Source organism: Gordionus sp. m RMFG-2023, chromosome 5 (genome assembly GCF_954871325.1).
Source record: "Gordionus sp. m RMFG-2023 chromosome 5, tfGorSpeb1-WG-v2, whole genome shotgun sequence".
NCBI classification, from domain to species: domain Eukaryota; kingdom Metazoa; phylum Nematomorpha; class Gordioida; order Chordodea; family Parachordodidae; genus Gordionus; species Gordionus sp. m RMFG-2023.
Window position 1 is genome coordinate 27,985,522 of NC_088779.1, and position 22,616 is coordinate 28,008,137.

The following is a 22,616-nucleotide window of genomic DNA, read 5'->3' on the forward strand; positions in this document are numbered from 1 at the left end:
TATATATTTTTTTTAAAAAAAAAGTATGCTTGTAAATTATTATATTATATACAATAAGTATTATAATTATTATTTAAAAAAATTGTTTTCGATTTTGATAAAATAAAATATTTTTTGATTACAATTTAACACCCGTGAGCTTATGTTTATTTTTACTGGGTCTTGGGTCCAATTATTTTCTAAGGGTGTATAAGTGAGTTTAAGAAAAAGAAAAAAAAATGAAGGATATTTTTCTTTCTTTAGACTGGTTCAAAGCTTTCCCCCACACTTTTCAACAACCTATGTAACATATCGAAAAGTTCGGAAAACTCGGCGTGATGATCGACGGGTGTCGCCCTAATCCGGTAAAATTTTTGTCCGATATCCAAACCGAATCTATTGGGACATTTTTTAGTTAAGCAGTACTCCTTGCTCTCGATCCTGCCCAGGACGATATCCTCCAATCCTCGAAGAGTTTGGGGGGTAAGGGTAGAAGATTCATAATTATCATCAGAGGGTGGCGATGACAACGGATAAACGAAGGAGTGATGAGAATCGGAATGCAAGAAATAGACCTGCGAATCCAGACAAAGTGCCACGTACAGGTTATTGTGACGCCTGTCTCGATAAAATAGGCAATGGTCTCCTGCGCTTAAACTAATAATTATTGAAGAAAAAAAAGGTTTAACAATAAAGCCGGATAATAGGTGTTGCATATAAAAACGATATTTGGCTTTCGCGTCTTAAATTTTAAAAATTCCCGGTAAGACCTCCCCTCCCGATTGATTTCATTATATCAAATGCCTAACGAAGTCCGAATCTCGTGGACTCTAGTATGGCTAATATTGGATCACGAGATCAATTTGCTATATTAAACCACCTTTGAACATACTCTAACCTTTTCCACGGGTTTAAAAGAAATTCCAAGACTCCCAGGTAAATTAACGGGTGGTTACTCCAAATGAAAGTTTAAATTATTCCATTCATCTTGACGAAAAAAAATGGTTGGGCCGCTTTCTCTAAGCCCAACTCTTAAATAAGAGTATTTTTAAAAATGAAAGTTCCTGTCAGCCAAACGAACCGTCCCTACCCAAATAAAACTCGATCCATTGGGCAAATATTTGAAATGGTTGAGTAAATCCTAGTACCCCTATTTCATCCTCAAATTTATATTATTCGGAATTTGAAATCCATCCCATTCAATTTATTTTATACGAGTTATATAACTTTTGGTAAATAACTATGGCGGTGTCATAGTTCGACCAATGATGTATATATATATATTTGATATGCGATTCATTAATTAAATGCATTTTAAATTATCCCAATATAGAAGTCAGCAGTAGCGACATTTTGTGGTTGTGCTTTAATAAAATGATGCTATTTAATCTATCTTTATTTTATAGTTTCAATTATGATATATGAGTTCATACTACTTATTTATAAACTAACATTATTATAAGTGAGATTCGCGTGAACCCTATTATACTTTTTATGATATATAATTAATTTCACGAGTCTTCGAGGACAATTAGTCGACGTGTAAAACCACAAAATGGCGCAACAGTTGATTCATATGTATGGATACCTTTGAAGAATGAATCGCCAATGTAGTAGTAAATATACATCATCGGGTACCACTTATTTCCAAACAGCCAGCTATCTTCGACTAAACAGCTCAAAAAAGTAAGAGGTTAGATTTAATTATGCCACTCATTTAATTTTATAAATAAAGAATTGTAAATATCAACAAAGTAAACGACGTACATATTATTAGGGATGGTAAAAAAAAAATAGGAATTGAAATAAAAAAAACTAATATAGAATATCCTAGTTAAAAACCTGCTTATCCTATAAATATCGAGAATAAATGAAATCAGAAGACAGCTTAAGTTATCGTTGTCTTTGAATTTTGAAAAAATGAAGGATATAATTTTTTTTTGTAATAAAGAGGAAAAAAATATATATATTTACAAACTTGTTTATAATAATTTTGGGCAAAGTAGAACGTGCGTGAACTTGAGAATTAGTGGTTGGCGGACTGTGCAAAGATTTTACGATAGAAGGAAGCAAATTCATCTCACTTCTGGTCATGTTGACATTGATTTCAGAATATAAATTATTAGAATTCAAGGAGTCGGTGAGGGATATGCTGTAAAAACGCGAAAACGTCATTTTTTTACAAATGTAAAAAAATATTCAAATCCAAAATATTTAAGGTATAATTTTTGATAGATACTTTTTCCAATTAAATAAGGGAATGGGGGGTGGGAGGGGGGTTTAGGTATTTTTAAAGAAATTAAAAGATAATAAAAATTTTTAAAGTTGAATAAAAGTATGGAAAATTTACTAACGGAGGAAGTAATATAACCGACTTTGAAGTGTTGCTAGCGAGTTGAGCGAGAAATTTTTCGCGACAAAATCCCGAAATATCAGTGATGGCAGGAGAGGAGAAAGTTGTTGCCGTGTGTACCAAATCGTGCCAAGAGAGTGAGATCATTGGTTCACCTACCCCAAAAAAATCAATGTTTTGGGCATTTTCTACATCTTTTTGTGTTATTGTCCATGTAATAAGTATTATAATTCGATCAATATATAATAAATAAAAATGGAGGAAGAAAATAATAGTCAATATTTTTTTAAAAAAAAGAAATATATGTTTATAAGTTTACCGACAGCTTTAGAATCAGCGAGGGGCACTTTGTGACCGAAAATATGTTGAACGATCGTCAAAACGATGTCTAACACGTCGTTCACTGTCTTAGTAAAAATGTCTAAAACGTCCATGTTTTGAAGCAAGATGGAAGAGTGAAACATAGAATCGACGTGGCGCTCTACGTAATCTGATATTGAATCGAATAAGGATATTTCGGAACAGTCCAAAAACCCGAAACCACACCCGTAAAACATGGCGGGCTTAAAATAGTCTTTGAGACGAGTGGACATCCAGAAATGCGCGTAATTTTGAATTGCGCGGAGTGACAAATTTTCCGAATTATGGTGAGTTTCGTTGAGAGAGTGAGAGGAATCAAGGTATATTTCGCCGGTATCGTTGCCTTCATTTCGTATGTCACTTGAATCGTGACACATAGTTACTGCGGCATCTGTCAAAGATGGGTAAGCATTGACTTCATTTATGGACGAGATATGTAGGTTATTGCCATTAGTATTCAATAAGTCATCGTCAAATGTCTTAAGGGGAACGTTCGAGATTGTGACGAGATTAGGATGTATACGAACTTCCTCCTCTTCATCTGCGAAAGAGTTTATTAAAAAGACGGGGTCGGAAGAGGATGAGAGATACGGAGGACACTGAGGTAGCAGGGCGTAAAAATTGGCGATATCCGTTGAAATCGTATCCGGTATATCCGTCAGTTGGTTATTCGGGTTTTCCTCTAAAATCATTCAAATAAATATGAGAATGCAAAGAATTTTCAAAATATAAATCCCCCACAGAACATAAGAGGAATTCATGTACCAATAAAAGTTATCCTATATAATTAGAATCAAATTGATAGAAAAAGGAGTACCATAAGTTGAGCAATAAATATTTATACCTATAAAATCAGGATAAGTAGAAGATTGTTTTTGATGATGATCCTCCATGGAAGATATAAACATGAGGGAGGCAGTGGAACAATCCAATAATTTCTGTTCAGCACTCCTTTCCATACGACTTGAAGCACTCTCCTCGATGTAGAGATTTTCCGGGCCTACCCGACCTTTGTCCCAACCATGATCGACGGGTTCCGAATCTGAGTGACTGTGAGACTTCAGATGTGGTATCGTGAAAGGTAGGTGGTAATTGCTACAAATAAAAATCATCGTAAAATTACAATCCAAAAAAATCGTAAATATATAAATTTCAAAAGTGGCATTATTTAAAGGAACCGAGGGAATGGAAAGAGACCCCGCAAGCTTCCAGTTCATCGTAAAAAAAATCATATTTGGTTATGCAAACCTCGGTAAACATTTTTAATCTCAGGGTTGGAACGAGGGAGGGGGCAAGAAAATGCCCTTGAACTGCGTCCCTGATTCGAAGTGAGTAAAAAACTCTTTCCTACAAACCAAAATTTTATAAGCAGCGTGCTAAATGATGCTTAATAATATAAGAATGATATTCTTATAGGTATATAACCCAGTAGTAGGCTGTTCGTTATGAGAAATGTTGTGGTTATTGTTTTTTATGTGTATCAAGCATCCATCCCCGTAATCGAAATCGTCCTCGAAGTAGTAACCCTCTCCTTCCCCATCTTCTTCTTCCTCCATCGCGCGACCGCCATTTTCCTCTTCCGAGGGTCCGTCGACCTGATAAAATTGATCGATGTTGTTAATTAATTTAAATTTTTAAATTATTTTTATATTAAACCTCCTTTTAAAACTACGTTTACCTTATCTTCTGATTCATTCATAAAAAAAATTTAAATAACTTGCGCGGGAAAAATCAGCTGCTTATGTGTAGGAATTTCGCCATTGGAGATTGAAGAATTAGAAGAATTAGCGGGTTTGGCGCATTTATCTTGACGGTGGAGTGCAGAAGCCGAATATTCTATAGCGGCCTCGCGTAGTTCCATCTCGATCGTACGTTGGTGTAAAGATTGCTCGTAACCTTTTTTCAGGTCGGTCACTTTTAACTAGTATATATTATTTTTTAGATATAATTATTTATGTTAAATTTGAAATTAACAACAAAAAAAAAGTTTAACATCAAATTTTAACTATTTATATGATTAATTAAAGTATTTATTTTTAAAAAAAATTTATACAAATTTTATTATACTGAGAATTCGTCAATTTGTATAATTTTTTATTTTTTGAGATTATTTTCATAACTATAATTTTGTTATCTTTTTCAATCAATTTTAAATAAAATTATAAAAATAAATATAAAAACAAAATACATATTTTACTGAATTTTTCGAATAATATATATATGGTTGACATAATGCTAAAACGCGAATTTTATAATTAAAAAATCCTTTCCCAAATTTCAGGTAATTTAAGATTATCACCTTATATTAAAAATATTTATTTCTTCTTTTGTTATCTCAATTTGATTCCCTGACTATTTTTTTTATATATTTTGACAGTTGCCAATACTTAATATTTACAAAATAAATAATGTATTCCTCCTCTAACTAACATGCCCTTCATATCTCACATATGGCCTCTTAATTAGGTTATTCTATATCCATAAAAAAAACCTATTTATGTTCAATTAATAAAATACTAATTTAACTTTATATTTAAGCGTTATATTTCTTCAAGGAAATATTATATTGTGTATATTTAAATCCCTTTGATTACAATTTTTAAATGGTAAAATTATTTTGTATAATAAAAATATTGTTGAACGCATTAACGAAGTTCGTTTTTTTTGAAAAAAATGATGAACGCGTTCCTTTTTTATGACGAACGCGTTCGAATTTAGCGTTCGTTCAATTTTAAAAATATTTTTATTTGTATTTATTTGAAAAATTTAATATTTCAGAATTTTTTTTAAAAAATGTATTATTTATATTTTTTAATTGGCTGTGTATTTCCTTTTCACATTTCAATTTTTTTAACACATAGTTCATTAATTTGAATATTATTGTTTATATTTTAATTTAATAGATTAGCATTAGCATTGATATTATTATTTAATCCTTATCATCTGATTCTGAAAATCCAAAATCAGATGAATTATCATTACTATGGCCAAATATGATAAATGTTATACATTAACATCCTATAGTGAAGAAACTAATCCAATGCTTACCAAGTTTAAAATGTGGCCAAAAGGTATTATATTGTCAAAATCTTCAGGTTCCAATTTAAAACGACATTTGATTTTAATATTAATTATGATTTTATATGATATAACTAAGTTAAATCATTAAATTTGAAGAAATAATGCATTTGGGATATTTGACCCCAACAATAACGATAGTTATTTTAAAATTAAAAAAATTAGTGGCCTCAAATACGGTCAACCATTGATAGACGTCGTATTAATAAAAGGTATTAAACCTATCACTCTCAATTAATTACATATATTTTATTTTTTTAAAGATTTGAACATATATATAAAGATCAATATGTTCTTTCTGCAATTATACATCCAATATTCAAACTTCAATGGCCATGGATAAAACGTCCACAGAACGAACCTATTAAAAATAAACTTATAGCGTTATTGAAAAAAAAGTTTTTAAAACCCTTGAAAACTGTTATTTTCGAGATGTCCTTTTTTTTTGTCGAGAGTAGAGAATGGATTGGAGTAGGAAAACTTATCTCAATTTTTTGCAATTAACAAAACAATATGTTTTTAATTAATTCTCCACGTTAAAAGAGCAGTTTATTAAGTATAATACAGCAATCCCCTTATCTGCCCCTGTAGAGCGCGTTTTTAGTTTAGCTAATGCCGTATTAACTGCCAAGTGTTCCTGTCTATCAGATAAACATTTTGAAAACAATTGTTATTAAAATTTAATAAGAAAATTTTTTTATAAATTATATTATCAAAATAAAACTATATTATTTTTTAACATGGCTAAAATATATTGTATTAAAAAATATAAGTTTATTTATATTAAATTAAATTTTAAAAAAATTTATCATAAAATTTTGAACGGTTTTATGAACGTGAACGCGTTCCTTTTTTGGAACATGAACTTGAACGCGTTCGATTTTTTTAGAAATGTTTACAGCACTAAATAAAAATGATGAGTTTATATAAGGTAACTTAGAAAAGTTATTATGTGATTACTTTTCAGAAAAAAAACAAAAGAATCCTTTAGATTTTAGACAACCATAAATTAACATTATATCGTGGTATATCATACAATCCGAAAATTCGTGATTGACACTATAAGAATGGGTTTAACTCTCTCAAAAAATACATAATCACAATACAACACTACCCGTTAAAAAAGAAATGTGATAAAATCTTCAAGTATTATATTTATATTCATTAAAGATTTGATATCAAGAAAGAACACGAGTAATAATCACCTGTAAATTATTCTCCATTTTGGCTCCTAACCCGCTCACTGCTCTCATAACCTCCTCCGTTAACCTTGATATTTCAGGTCCCGTCACTACTTTCAACCAATCGGAATAGTCGTGCTTGACGGCGAAACATTGGCTCTTCAATCGTTTAAGCTTGGCCAGGCAACACGCCAGTTTGAATTCTATGATTTTAGATTGAGCGAAGTTCTCTACGAGTGAATGACGATGTAATTGATTTAGAGAAAAAGAACGAGATTGCTTTGTTGCCTGCATTTTTCTTAGAGTCTCGGGAGAATTATCATTAGCACTAGATCTACAGCTCGTCGAAAGGGAGCGAAGAATATTTCCACCTTCTGCTCGTCGATAAATGAGAGGCCAGGACGAGCTTCTACACGAGCCAACTCTCTCATTATTAAACCCAGCTGTTAAGAAAGTGGGTGATAGACCTTTCGGGAAAGTGTTTTTGGGCAATGCTTGGTATTTATAACGAGTGAGCGCTAGCGCGAGCGCAGGTAGGCGACGATCTACCGGGTCAGTGATGATAGCGCAACGGGAGGCAGAATCGGCAGAGAATAGAGATCGAAAAATGCTAAAGGGGTAAACGAGAGTTGTTTCCAGAATTTTGTCGTGATCGAGACGATTCGGGGAATCTGTATTCGGTGATACGTTTTCTAGGTTTTGAGCATCAACCTCGTTTAAGTAGTCGGGTATATCATTCCCCACGTAAAAAACTAAGAGTGGGGCAAAGTCCACCCTTTTCAGACTTCTCATAACTTTCTCAAAGTCAAGTTGGTTGAGGTATTCGTTATCCAAATCCGATCCCAAATATCCGGTTTTGATGCGGTTTGTTGCCAGGGGATAAGTAGGAGGGAGGTAATGTGGTTCGCGGTGGAAATGCACAGCTGTGTTGCTATCACGGAAAGGCGGAAAAATTTGACGGGTTAATGCGTCATTCACTGAAACAAAAAAATTGAATTTATATGTTTTGCCCAAATACAAATAAATTTTTAGCTTTAATAGGCCTTACCAGATCTAAATAATCATCCGATTCGTCAAATTTTTCATTCAAAAAATTAATCGTCTTCAAAAACCTAATAAAATCGTTAATTTTATTCTGTAATAACGGATGTATATATACAACTTGATATGATATCAATTCCAATAAAATAATTGAATAGAGTTCAATAGCATATTGAAAACTGACCGGAAAATAAATACATCTAGTTTATTTGGTCAATATTTACATTGCTTAGATTAATATATCAAAAAATCCAGTAAAATTTCCCAATGAGTCTTATAATCAGAGTTGAGCAGTACGTGTATCTAGGATTCTTATTTTCAAAAGAACCCTGTATCTTTTTTCATTTTTTTGAAAGATACAGATGCTTATTTTATATTTAATATTTAATAATCACATATAAATAACCTCTTTTTTTGGTGGATTCTTATATTAATTTCATTTTTCTTTCTCTCCTACCGTCACATTTTAAAAAATATCGGTAAAATTTATAAGTACAACAAAAAAATCAATTTGAAAATTGACAACTTATTGTTGTAATTGACATCCATTTTTTTTTTGGATTTATAACAATAGTGCATGAATTTTATTTCGGGCTGTATTTATCATTTAGCCAGTGTGGGGTTAATTGTGTGATGGAATGCCACCATTAGATAATATTTAGGATAAGTTGGGGTCACATTAAATATTGCAATAGCTCATTTATTTAATATTAATAGTCCTTTTGGCACTATACGGCGATTTTAGGCGAAACGGCATTATGCTAATTTGCTATTGCAGTTTTTCTTATTTACTATTAAATTTCGTTCTTTAGGGCGCTTTTAGGGGAAACGCCATTTTGCTAATCTATGCTTATAATTTTGCTCAATTTACTATAACATTTTCTAATTTATTGTTACAATTGCTCATTTATCACTAAATTTGGCCAATTACTATTAAATTAAATTTTATCCTTGGAACTTTTGGGCGAAACAGCATTTTTCTCTGCTATATTATTTTTTTTAAGGAGGGGGGGGGGACTTTTTCGACTCTGCTTATAATGTATAAGGAAAAAGTCCACTAGAAAAATTAGAAAATTAACCAATATTCGAATGGACTTTTTTCCTGAAAGCCTAAATAAAATCGAAACCTTTGATAATTAAATGGTAGATTTTAGAAATATAAATATATTTTTAAATAACATACGGTTAGCAGAAAATTGGTCAACGTAAAATAACTTTAATTTGGTGAATTTCGAATGTTCTTACATTATTTTAAGGATGATATCTAAGAAGATATAGGTATTATCAATAAGAATTTACTTATGATTTTCTCGAAGTATTCCCTCTTCCCGTGTTCCTTGGCTGTTATAGGAATCATCTCGTCCTGCCAGAACGATTTCTCGACACTATTCAAGGTTCGGTCGAACATTTTCCTTCTATCGCGTTCGGCCGAATACAGGAGGCAAGTAACGGGCAAGTGACAAATATCCATCAACAACTGACATTTCACGCGAAAAGTCCGGAGCTTCACGTACATGGCGGAAAGTTTTGCGTCGACCGAACACAACTGGCGTGAGGCAAAACATACCCATCTATTTTTGAAGAGGAAAAGTGTTTTATGTATGTGTACGAGAGATTTGCACAGGTATACGGGCCGGGCCATATAAATTTATTTTAAATTTACCCGGGACAATGCTTTAAACCAGGGTTGGCAAGTCGGTCAATTGACCAGTCAAATTCGGTCAATTGACCGGTCAATTGACCTGAGAAGTATTTGACCTGAGAAGTATTTGACCTGTCAAATACCGTCAAATACTCAAAAAATTTTAAAGGAAAAATAAATTAAAAATATGTTTATAAAATATAAATACATGTGAACACAATGTTTGCTTATTTTTTGTGTCCACAATATCAAGAGGAGAACTCACTAGTAGTGAAATTAATGAAGTATATGATATAATTCAAGAATTAGCTATTTTACAAGGTAGTGATGACCAAAATATTTTAAGTGATAGAATTAATTTCAGAAGCAAAAATAGCATGTTTAATATAGCAAATTATGTGGAAAGTAGTAATTTCCAGAAACCTATTCCGACCTCTAGTTAATAGATTAAACTTTGTCCACCCTGCTCATTAAGAGACTAACAATTCCTAGTTCTACTTCTTTAGAAAGAAATAGGTTCGATTTGTTTTAATATTCTTATGAAAATAGAAATCGATTGAAGATCTAAGACATCAGGAAAATTGATTAAAAAATATTAAAGAAAATGATAATATTGAATATGAATCAGAACAAAACACTGCTACAGATAGCTACACGTTAGTTATTGAATGACAATGAATTTAAAAAATTAATATTATAGATTCATTTTACTTTATATTCAAAATAAAGTTAATATTAACTTAAAAAAACATATATTTGAATTTGACCACATTTGACCGTATTTTACCATATTTGACCGATCGGTCAATTGACAGAAACGTATTTGACCGGTTAAATGCACAACCCTGCTTTAAACCATTCATAACGCAAAATTAAACTAGATATTTATGGGACATTACACATAACATTTTCATATTCCTATTCCAATAGAGAAAAAAACATTAAAAGAACTAATTAATCAATTATTTAACAAACCGAACGGTTAAGACAATATTTTAAAACAGTCTAAATGAAGAAAAAAAACCAATACTTTAAAAAAAATAAATAGTATATTAATTTGAATATGTTACTGGCAATAAGGGAGCATTTTTAAAAAAAAAAAATAATATTTTAACTAATAGATTTTGCGATTTAGAGATTTTTTTAAAAAAAACTATTAAACTATAAGATTAAATTTTATATGAATTCTAAGTTATTAGAAACTTGGGCAAAATAAACCGAACCCGCATTTTGTTTAAATTGTTTAACCTCATTTCAAGAAAAAAAAACATCTGAATCTAATCTAGAATATTTTAAACGATCTTAATCTTTAAAAAAAAACAATAAATTTAAAAAATTATGACGTAAAGTTTAAAAATACTATTAAAGAACTTAAAACCAACGAAAAATAGATTTGAGTTTCGAAAAACTGGAAATTATATTATCGGAGTATACGATTCAAATGAAGAATTACAACAGAGAAAGCAAAAAAAAAAATGAAAGAAATAAGAAAAAAAAAAGAATGGAAGATGGTTACAAATGGGGGAAATGAAATCAGAGACCTTTAGGTCCGAGCCTAAGATCGAGTACATGAACCGGGCGGTAAAAAATTTTTTTAAATAAACCCGGGTCGAATATTTCAGGTCGCGATTATTATATGTTAGCGGCAATGCGTTGTTTTTTTTCAACTTTATAAGTCATTTTTTGAGCTCGAATCTGATTTTACCAGAAATGTATTCCATCCTGTTTGGAATACCTATTCTATGAGATCCATACAATTTTTGCCACGAACTCTGGAACCCAATATAATTTATATCAGTTTTTCCGTAGATTATGACTCTTAACGGCAAAGTTGTCTACGATTCATAAAATATAGGTATTCTAAACATGCTGAAACACGTTTACGGTAAGATCGAATTTTTGAATTTATAAATTTAAAAAGCGCTCAAAAAATAATTAAGTTGAAAAAATAACACATCGCCGGAAAAAACATATTGATGACGCAAATATAATATACTATATATATACATATATATTTATATATACATATATATTTATATATATAATAAATGGATGAAATAAAAAGAATAAAATATTGTTGTGTTAATTGAATAACACATCCCATTCATTCACTTCTCCCTTTCTATATTTTAAAACCCTGGGCGGGCCTAAAATTTTATTTTTAAAAAATCCGGGTCCCGCAGAAAATTTAGAAATCCGGGCCGAACATTTTTTGTACAAATCCGGGTGGGGCATGTGGTACCTCGAATAATAAATTACGGGAATGAAGGAATATATACATTCAAACGTACTTCAATCTGGAATGGATGTTATTGGCTAGCTCGCGTTTGGCCATGAAAGATTTATGCGTGAGTTCCTTGACGTGGGAGAATTGCTTAAGCATGAAGGATAACTGTCTTTTGTGACTAGAACAAAGGTCGGGCAAAATGGAAGGATCGTTTTCCTTGTTGGCTCTGTACTGATTCTGGATAAAGCCCTTTTAGTCGAATTATTTTTTAAAGATATTCATTCAATTTATATTGTCAATAAAAAAATAAATTAAAATCTTTTTTTTTATAATGGTATATAAACCCTTGTTAGTTCGGCCTGGTCTTTGTAAAGTCTTTCCACTTCGGCTACTAAGCGCTCTAATCCAAAAAGTCTATTTTCTAACCCCCCGATCCGTTTCATTGGCTCGTTATCAGCCGAATCGAGAGTTAGAGTGATCTCCATCTTGAGTTGGGCTGAGTCAGTCCCGAGGCTCATAGATGACAAATCTGAGAGACAGCTGGCTAGCAAAGTTTTTATCCTCTCGCCGCCAGAGTCACAATAAAATTCGACGTTTTCCTTATTCGGTAAATCGTCAAGGAAGTCCAATTCTTTGGCGTTTTTATCGAGCGAAGAGTTGTTTTGCTTGGCGGTTTCGGTGCCTTGCCGAAGAAATTGAACGTTTGTCGCCGTGATCGTGACACCGGCATCAGCCAGACGCCGCTCCACATACTCCAGCATGGTCATTGATTCGCTCTTCGGAATTTTTCCTAGCGCATTGATAGCTCTTTCGACAAGACGCGACTTGAAAAATCGCCGGAAAATTCGAGCTTTAAGGGTATTAGAGTATTTTGAATACAATTATAGTAATATGGAAAAGGTATCAAAATAAATTATTTAGTAAATGTTTGAAAAATAAACTAACCAGATTTGGCGCAGGGCAAATTAGTGTCGCGGGAAGAATGCGACGCATCTCCGAATCCGTCATTCGCAATGACGTCTAGAAAATATGTGGAACGCCGACGAAAGGCTGAAAGACTGTCCTCGAGATTGGCCAGTACGGCGGCCCAAGCCTGTTGCATCAAGTGCTGATCGTGCACGGCTGATTGACACTTCTTCAAATAGGTTTTTGAAATCTCGTCGATATACTTACAAAAAATGCGCAGAACGACAATTAAAATATTTTTTAAGTGATAGAATCGCTAGATATGAGAAAAAAAGAAGAACCCAAAATATTATGCACCACCAATAATTGGAGTGTTGCACTGTGTGTTCGCAATGGTTTTAAAAAAATGATAAAAAATTTAGCGGAGTTAAAGCACTATTGTTAACCTAGCAAAAATGTAATGATGGGTCTAGGGGAAATTTATTCAGTTCTTTATCTAACATTCTTCTTAACTTCATTTATCCCTTTTTCCACGAATTTCGCTCAACTAATTATTTGAGGTTGAGAGGCGTATAACAATACTCTGGATGCCCCCCTTACATTTATAAGCCATCAGTGAAGCTTTCTCCGTTAGGCCTACGCGTAACATCTTTCCGTTCTCCCTACAATATTTCATATATCCTCAAAAGCGGATAGCAAGGCTGCGCAGAAGCTTAAGCTATTTAAAATTATAAAGGTGGGGAAGTCTTAAAATTGAGAAACAAAGACTTCTGTGCCCTTAAATCTAAATAAGAAAACGTTATTTAAAATGGGAAAGTTGAATTCTTAAGTTTTTTTTTGCTCTTCCTTTCATTCTTTCTTTATTCTTTATTCTTTCTTTCTTTTCTCTCTTTTCTTTCATCATATTATTTGATATTACGATAAACGTATTTCGAAACAAGAAAATAATAAATATGTTTTTTATTTTAAATAGAAAGCCTTAAAGGGTGGATTTATAGAAGTATAATTTATTATTGATAAAAAAAAAATATATTAAATTATTATTTTTGGAAAATTATTGATTTGGAACAAAAGCTAGATAAATCAAATCGATTCGAAGCTTTAAAAAATAGTCATTATTTAAAAAAAAATAAATGATTACGTTTAATTGGCTTATATTTTAAAAATAAAATGGGCATACGTTCTAGTGTTAATTAGCCAGGATAGGTCCATTCAAAAACGAACACGAATAATAAGTGCGTTCTTCGCATTCGATTGGTTCATATATCAAATAATAATAATAAAAAAAAATTTAAACTCAATTATGCGTAGCGTAACCATTAGAGGTGAGTACTCTAGAAGAAAACCCCAAGGCTCACAAGAACTTCGGGGTCTAAATATATAAAAGCGTATACATGCTTTCGAATTTTCATGTTTTCTAATATTCCGAATGAGGGGCTAACTCAATATTTTAGCCCGAAAAATATTGCTTAAGCCCGGAGATTTCGCTAAAAGATGTCCAAACCTTATGTGCCATCCATAACCAACCATTTTTTCTGGATAAAATGTCGAGTTAGCCCCCGCTTTTAAAAATCGGCTCAAACCGAACCGTTAAACAACACCTAATTATGTAGATGTAAAATTTAAGTCGATAAAAAAATATATATATATTTTAAAGTATAAATCGCCAGTATTTGAATATTTTTATTCGTCTAAGATATAAAAATAAAAATTTCCGTTGCCAGTCAGAGTTTGAAATATCTTCAAAATCAAAAAAAAAGAAAAAAAAAACTTAAAAGATTTTTTTCGAGGAATGCTCAATCTGTTTTTTTTTGTCAAAAAAATCTTCCATTTTTTGAATTTCTTTAAAGATTTTTGGCGCCAAATTTTGGGTTAGTTGTAAAGTAGACGGCTCTCGATTTGAGCCGAATTTTAAAATCGCCACCTTTGTGCCAATCATGACCAAAAATTTTATCCTTTTCTCTAAAAAGAGAAAGAAGAAAGAAAAGAAAAGAAAGAAGAAAGAAAAAAGAAAGAAAGAAGAAAGAAAAGAAAGAAGAAAGAAAAAGAAAAGAAAGAAAGAAAAAAGAGGAAAATATTACGCAAACCTGAAGATTTTGGTCATAGATGGGCACAGAGGTCTTGGACATCTATTCGCGAAATCTCGATGTTTAGGCAATATTTTTCTGGCTAAAATATTAAGTTAGCCCTTTTTTAAAAAAATCTGCTCAAATGGAGCCCGTTTAGCAACAACTAATCGTAAGTATTTTGGCCATCAATTTCAAAAACATGTTTTTTTAAAAAACAATATCAGGTGACACATGACTACTCATTTTTTTTTCTTGGAATATTTTGTGATAAATAAAATAAAATAAATTGCTTGAATATTATTTAAATTTTAATGCAATAACATTGAAAATAGAGATTAAAAATAAAAAAGTTTTGAAATTTAAGATTTTCTTCCCTTTATTGCATTTTTGAAAAAATTCAGACCCCGTTTGAATTTTATAAATTTTTATTTTTTTTTTAAAAAAACAAAAATAAATAAATACGTTAATATATATTATATTAAAGGACCAGCTGTTTCGAGAAAAAAAACCAGCTGGATTATTAAACAGTTAATCAGAAAAAACGGGTCGAATTAAAAGAGAAAAATCCGGCCGGATTCAAAGAGAAACAAACCGTGCGCGGAACGGTATCTGATTATCAGATAATTTTATCTTTTTTTTTATATATTTGTGATTTCAATCTTTGAAAAGATTTTTTTTTATGCACGAAAATTACAAAGGATTTACTTATTTAAAAGACCAATCTATAAAAAATTTTTTTGGCATTTTAAGGTAACATTTGATTAAGACAAAGACATCTTTGAAAAAAAAAAAAATCTTCATTAACCGCTTAATTCATACTTAATTATACCCTAAAATGAATTATTAATATACGAATCGAATATGAATCAGAGATCAGCAAATCACGACCGGGTCCGCACCAGACCCGAAGGGGTTTTGGACCGAGCCTATTTTTTTAAAAAACTTCGGTCGGGGCTGGGTTGGGCCTAATATATTTTTTTTAAATCGAGTCGGGCGGGTCGGTCTCGGGCTTTTCGGGACGAATAAAATAATTTTTCTTTCGGGATCGGGCCGGGTTGGACATCCGGCCGGGACGAGCCGGGCCGGTTATATACAGATCACTCATATGAATCTAATGCAAATATTTGATTCGTATTTTTGTTGTATAATATATAATACTGATTTATGTAAAAAATAAAAAATACACAAAAATTTAATGGCGAGATTACAGTGGGGGAAAATGAGCAGTCCATGCAAGTAAGAAATTTTTATTCCGACTATAGCCATGAATATCGCTAAACCCAATTCTCATATTTCGATTTACCTCGATGACTCGAGCACTCACGTACACCCCACCCCCCCCCCCCCTTCCCTCCAGATTTGGGTTAAGGTTAAGTTTTATATTTATAAAATTGGGTGCATTTCATTTATTTTTTTCTATAATAAATAATTTTTGAGAGTAAAGCTACTTTACCCTACCTTTTTTTGTCAATTTTCTTCTTTTTTTTTTTTATAAAACAAATATTAGATTTAATTCTATAATTTTATTTTTTTTAAACCCTGATATTTTATCGTTCCTTCTCGTGTATTTAAGAACCCTAAAATTAGCGTGCAAAGACTCCGCCAAACGAATGGGAATAGGGGTTGCCAGTCCTCCATGTCTCAAAATTCGAGTCGATAGAAAATTTGGTTAATTTTTTTATGAAGGTGGTCAAATTCCGGATAATAAATTCGGCAACCGTATTTAATACCAACTCAACCCCGACTAATAAATTCGGTTTAACCGTTTTCGAAGCCGGCAAAGCCGACAAAAAGTGTAGGTATTTAGCAAGGATTTAGGAAGTGCATCAAGATAACCTTAAAAAAAATAATATATCATCGATCAAATAAAACTATTTCTACTTTAATTATAAATATGAGAATTTGAAAAAAAATGATTTAAAAAAATCCTTTGTTATACAATTGCTTTAAAAATTATATACATAAGTTTCTTTCTTTCATTCTTTTTATTTCTTTCTCTTTTCATTTTTATTTCTTTCCATTCTATCTATTTTTTTCTTCTTTCTTTATCAATATTTATTAAAAATCATTTTACCCCGATATTTTAAAAGAAAAACTTCCTTTAGCACCTTCTAAGTATGAAAATTACAGAAGCCTCTGTTAATCAATGTTTAAAAGAAACGGAAAGAAATAAATGAGAAAATGGACTAAAAAAAAGGTATACATGACATTTTCTACCCCAAAAAATAATTAAATCAATAAATTTTAAAATTTAATAAAATATCATTTTAAAAAATTTGATAATGGTGTTTATAATACTGAGCAGAGTAATGAAGGTCAGCGGCCCAATCCTCTCGATCTTAGACCGGAATAGGGCTAGACCGGTTAACAACCCGGTCTTTTTTCGGGGATCGCGGTCTCTTAATTATTTTTTATACTAAGAGGAGTTACTTTAGTTTTATTATGTGATTTTTTTCCTTCTGTCTTATTTTCATTTTTTATTTTGCAAATATACTATAAAAACATGTAACTTCGTCAAAAAAAAAAGAAAGAAGCATTTTACTTTTTAATTTTAAATATTTGCATAATTTTATTATATTATTCATATTCGATATGATATTTGATGTCAACATTAAATACTTTTTATATTTAATAAAATGAATAAAACAAAAAAAAAATATGTGAAGAGACCATTTTAATCCCCGATTAATATATTTAATAATTTTCTAAAGGCTAAAGAAAACTAACCAGTTAAAGGATAAGAAATTTTAATGGCATTCTAAACCAAATCTTACGGCGAAGATAGATAAATTCCTACGGGTTATTTATCTTTTCCCCAATTTCGAAAAAAAATTTTGTTGGGAGGGAATTCTGTGCCATTTGTCGCTTCTGGGGAATTTTCACCTCGGGATTATTATCTCCTTACAATATATATTGGGGAAAGGAAGGAAGGAAGGAAGGAAGGAAGGAAGGAAGGAAAGAAAGAAAGAAAGAAAGAAAGAAAGAAAGAAAGAAAGAAAGAAAGAAAGAAAGAAAGAAAGAAAGAAAGAAAGAAAGAAAGAAAGAAAGAAAGAAAGAAAGAAAGAAAGAAAGAAAGAAAGAAAGAAAGAAAGAAAGAAAGAAAGAAAGAAAGAAAGAAAGAAAGAAAGAAAGAAAGAAAGAAAGAAAGAAAGAAAGAAATTCTTCGTTCCGTTTAAATTTAATTAATAAAAAATTTTTTAAATAATTTTGATACAAAAAAATGATAATAATGATTAAAAAATGAAATAATAAGTTAGTTTGTGAACAAAAGTAGAAATATATTTTTTATATCAATTTTAATTTATTTAAATATGATAATAATGATAGATTAGATATTATTAAAGGTTCAATTTTAAATTGGTTAAATAATTATAAAAACAAATTAAATTTGGCTTTTTATATATATACATATATACTATATATATAAAATCGATAGCAAAAAAATCAGTATTAAATAGTGATCCTAGATTAAACTACAAAGCAGAGGTTATGGATTTGATTATTACAAGTGTTGTTAAAAAACTCAATTTAGTCCATATTTAGAAAACATTTAAATTCAAGATATTTAACTCGATTAATTCTACCTACACCTCATCTATCATAGGATGGCAAAAAAGGCTTGCAATACTTAGGTAAGGGCTAAATTTTGATTTAACCAACATTTCCTTTAAATTGGGATAGAAATTCATTAAGATCACACCTCTTACCTCTAGTAATCAAATAGCAATCTCTTAAACAACGATCACATTTACTAAACAATAAGATTTATTTTATATCTAAATATATATAAACGGAATCACGCAATTGCTTTAGATATTCTATATATTATACCCCGTAGCAAAAAACCCCAAGTAGTTGGCTTTGCTGTATTTGAACACAGATCTATATGGTTAGGTAATGTATGATGCACTCACCCACTGCACCACAAGCGCCATTTAAAAAAAAATACATCATGACGCTTATATTTTAAATGAAAATCAATAACGTTCAACGCTCTACAAAATTATCCCAAAAGCAAACCCCCTAAATATGCTACTGAAATAAATATTTTTTTAATAAAAATTTTTTTAAAATTATATAATCGTGATTAGTATGAATCGATTATTTGTATTGGCTGGCACGTCAAAATTTATAATTTTTTAAAAAATAGTAATGAAAAGAAAACATTTTTCTTATCCAATCATTTTTTTGGAGCCAAATGATATAAAAAATATTCGGTGGGGGGGGGGGGGGGGATAGAAAATTAAGAAATTTGTAAACCGAACCAGGCAACCAGGCACTTGATCGAATTAAAATTAGCAAAAAAAAACAATACCTATAGCCACCCCCTCTTCAATTTCAATTCCTCTTATTGTCATATAGTCCCCCTCCCCACCCCCATGATAAAAGTCTCTGGAATGAACATCCTAAAAAAAAACCATCCTAGTTAAGGGGATTCATAAAATGACTCGAATTATAGAAAACGTCACGTAGAATTTTTCGATTATATCGTCTAGGCATGTCGGCCTACTTGTCCCGCCCCCACACAGCTGACGAATACAATTTTTTCTCTTTGCCCAAGCCCATTTTTATGCTCATGCTCTGCCCAATTTTTATTTTTAAATTATGCCTGAGATAAGCATCCGGGAGGCTTACAGAGATCTAATTCCAAAATTTCGTGTCCTAGTTCACTAATAATAGCAACAAGTTTCTCGACGAATTTAGGAATTAATGTGTAATAACATTAATTCATGAATTCGGTGAGAAAATTCGTTGTTAATTTCAGATAAAAAAAAATATATATATAATAATATAAATAAAGTTTTTAAAATTATTATAACAACATATATTAGATGTAAAAATAAAATTTCAATTTTAAAATGGAATTTTGTCGTAATTCCTAATTATCACACTGACAAGTATGAATTCCAACAATTAGTTAAGGAAATAAATATGGATGTAACAAATATAACGATTACAGAGGCTTCTTAGTTAAATTTTTAAAATGGAAGGTTATAAGAGTGTTAAATTATATAATGTAACGCTTCCTGAAAAGTAACGCGATTTGTAACTTTTCTGCACCAACTATACCTAAGCACCATTACAAACACTAAAAGTTTACAAATCATATTGATATACGATGTTTCCTCGGACATGCTTATTAAACATCAAAATAGATGTAAATCATAATTTAACTACATGAGCTGGCTAATAGCAATTTATGGGGCATCCCAGTCGATTTTGAAAAAAAAAATTATATTAAAAGGGAACAGTCGACAAGAAAATTTCCTACGTTATAAAATGATATACATATTAATATAATAAATGTATAAAAATTGTTTTAATAATATGTAAATATTTTTTCTCCCTCCTTTGATAACAGTCTTGTAAAAAAATCCTACAATATTGATGAATTATTTTTGCTTTCTTCGATAAATATACTATATTATTATTTTTGGTATTGGTATTATTTATTAGTATATTTTTACATTTCATCATATAAATGGCCATTTCAAATCAAATCCTGCATTTTTCAGCCTTGCAATTCTGATAAAAATTAGTATAGGAGGATTAGACGGGCTATCGCTAGCTCAGATTTGAACTTACTAGCTTTTATATTATCCAAGAATATTAGGTGTTAATAGAGCAAAAAACGACATTTTTATATTTTGGTAAATTTAAGATAATTAGCTATTGATTAAAAACTAAATCAATAATTTGAATAAGAAATTGGCATAAATGAATATAAAATTATAATTTTTGTAATAAGATCAGGTTATGTCTAGTGTTAAAAGTTAAAAACTATTATGATGATTTCCTATTCTTGCAATATTTATCTTCTGATGATCATTAATTATATGGATGCTACCCATAAATCGATAATGACCCCTTTAGATGTTTTAAATGGTTAAAAAAACTATGGCTACATTAAAAAATTAAAATATATGTCATCATTATTTTCTGAAATATAATATTTACATTAATTTTTATAAATAGTCCTTTGTCATGCAAATTATTGCAGGGAACAATGGGTAATCAGCTAATAAGAGAAAAAACATTCTAAAAATTGGATATCCTAGATTATTAAAAATTTAATCTCTTTTACTAAGTCATGTACCAAATATTATATTCAACTTGACTTAGTTTTATTTTATAGGATAGGAGTTTAATTCTAATAAATAGAATTTATTATCATAATTTAAAATGTATAAAATAGGTTACCACCAAGAGGTGGTATCAAGAAATAAGCTAAGTCTGGCAAATAGTAAATATATTTATATTAAATTGTAAAAAATATAATAAAATAATATATATATATATATATATATTAATACAAAAATGTAGTAATAATGTTAGATCTAATTTTCTTTTATAATTTGATTATTCATTAATTATTTCAGAGCTAACTGGTGTTAATTCCCAATGAATATTTAACACAAAACAATTCAATCTATTTTGTGAAGTAGTATTTTGCAAATATGTTTTTAGCCATTTTTTCTTTCAAATTGTTGTTTAAGATATATGCATACATTTTTGGGAGACAGGGGGTAAGGAGGATATTTTTTATTAGTTTAAAATGATATTCACAAAAAGTAAATATAAAAGGGTGGGGTAGATTACCCCTTCCCCCCCCCTGCTATGGCTGTGTATATCTGTATAATCATCCATGAGATTGTCAAAAAAAAAATTTACAAATATTTTAAACATTACAATATTCTAAAATATAAATTGAAATTGTATATCTATATATTAATAATCAAAGATATAATCTATAAATAAAAATATACTTGAGCTAATTGTGTTCGGGCAGTTAAAGTATTAAAGCTAGGTTCCAACAACAAGCAACCCTGCACTCTTTCTTTGATATCCAAAATTTCTAATCATAACCATTAATTATCAAATATAAAGATAATATTTTAAAATATAAAATAGTAATAACAAACCATTGTCAGATTCATCATCATTTTCAGCAGAAATAGGATTATCAATGCATATTTTATTGAATAGAAATATAGGATTTGAATCCTGAAATATTTGATCCAATTTATGGTATATATATTTATAAAATAATTACTGTTCCTGCAGAATAGGTGCATATTTTTGCATTGTCAGATAAACTTATACCACCACTGACTATCAAAATCTGTTTATCTTCAGGTATTTTATAGTCCTCAAATATTGCTTTTTTAAGTGACCTGACCCTATAAAAATTTGAATAAGATTTGACTATTAGTTTTTAATGTTTAAAAAAAATGATTATATATATATATATATTTCAGAAATTAATAAATATATTATTGGATTACGGTTGAAAGGCATAATTAATATCAAATGTGATTATTTTGCCAGGATCGACTAGAAATACATATAACATCGCCTTTTAATAAATCGGACTCACCAAATTTACTTAAATAATGTTATTTAAAAAAATAAAAAGGAAAAATAATAATAAAAAGGAAAAAATTGTGTAATATTAATCCATAATTTTTCAGCTTAAAAATATTTCTCTAATATCAATCATTAAATTAAAAATTAACATAATCATGCACACAAAAGTCTTTATTTTGTTATTCATCCAATAATTTTTTAAACAAAAACAAAAAACATATGATCGATTGATGAAATAATAAAAAATTCATTTTATTTACAAATATTTCGAAATATTGTTAAAAATATATATAGCCTATAAAAATAAAATTAAAAAGTGAAACAAAAATATTTATACAACTTTATATACCATTTATTTGTTCATATTCATAATTAAAAAATGTATTATTTTATGTACATATGGGGATATGGA

At 30.0% G+C, this 22,616-nt stretch overlaps 1 protein-coding gene across 1 annotated transcript; it reads right to left on the minus strand.

Annotated features, from left to right (window-relative positions):
• Window positions 1-32: 32 nt before the first annotated feature.
• LOC135929993 (uncharacterized) lies at window positions 33-22,302 on the minus strand. Its single transcript, XM_065466750.1, has 16 exons — window positions 22,123-22,302; window positions 21,891-22,017; window positions 21,760-21,841; window positions 21,604-21,692; window positions 12,807-13,029; window positions 12,206-12,711; window positions 11,926-12,110; window positions 9,292-9,563; window positions 6,976-7,928; window positions 4,410-4,613; window positions 4,118-4,287; window positions 3,537-3,787; window positions 2,652-3,374; window positions 2,334-2,526; window positions 1,958-2,131; window positions 33-636 (listed from the first exon to the last, which is right to left on the minus strand). Exons 1-16 carry the CDS (start codon window positions 22,188-22,190, stop codon window positions 240-242), a joined length of 4,617 nt encoding a protein of 1,538 aa, XP_065322822.1. The 5' UTR covers window positions 22,191-22,302; the 3' UTR covers window positions 33-239.
• Between the last annotated feature and the right edge of the window lie 314 nt (window positions 22,303-22,616).

Coding starts and splice junctions, on each gene's coding strand:
- LOC135929993 (XM_065466750.1), bottom strand. CDS start 22,190: ATGTTATATGTATTTCTAGTCGATCCTGGCAAAATAATCACATTTGAT. Junction 3,788..4,117: donor AACGAACAGCCTACTACTGG/GTTATATACCTA, acceptor TTTTATTTGTAG/CAATTACCACCTACCTTTCA. Junction 637..1,957: donor CCCAAAATTATTATAAACAA/GTTTGTAAATAT, acceptor AATAATTATTAG/TTTAAGCGCAGGAGACCATT.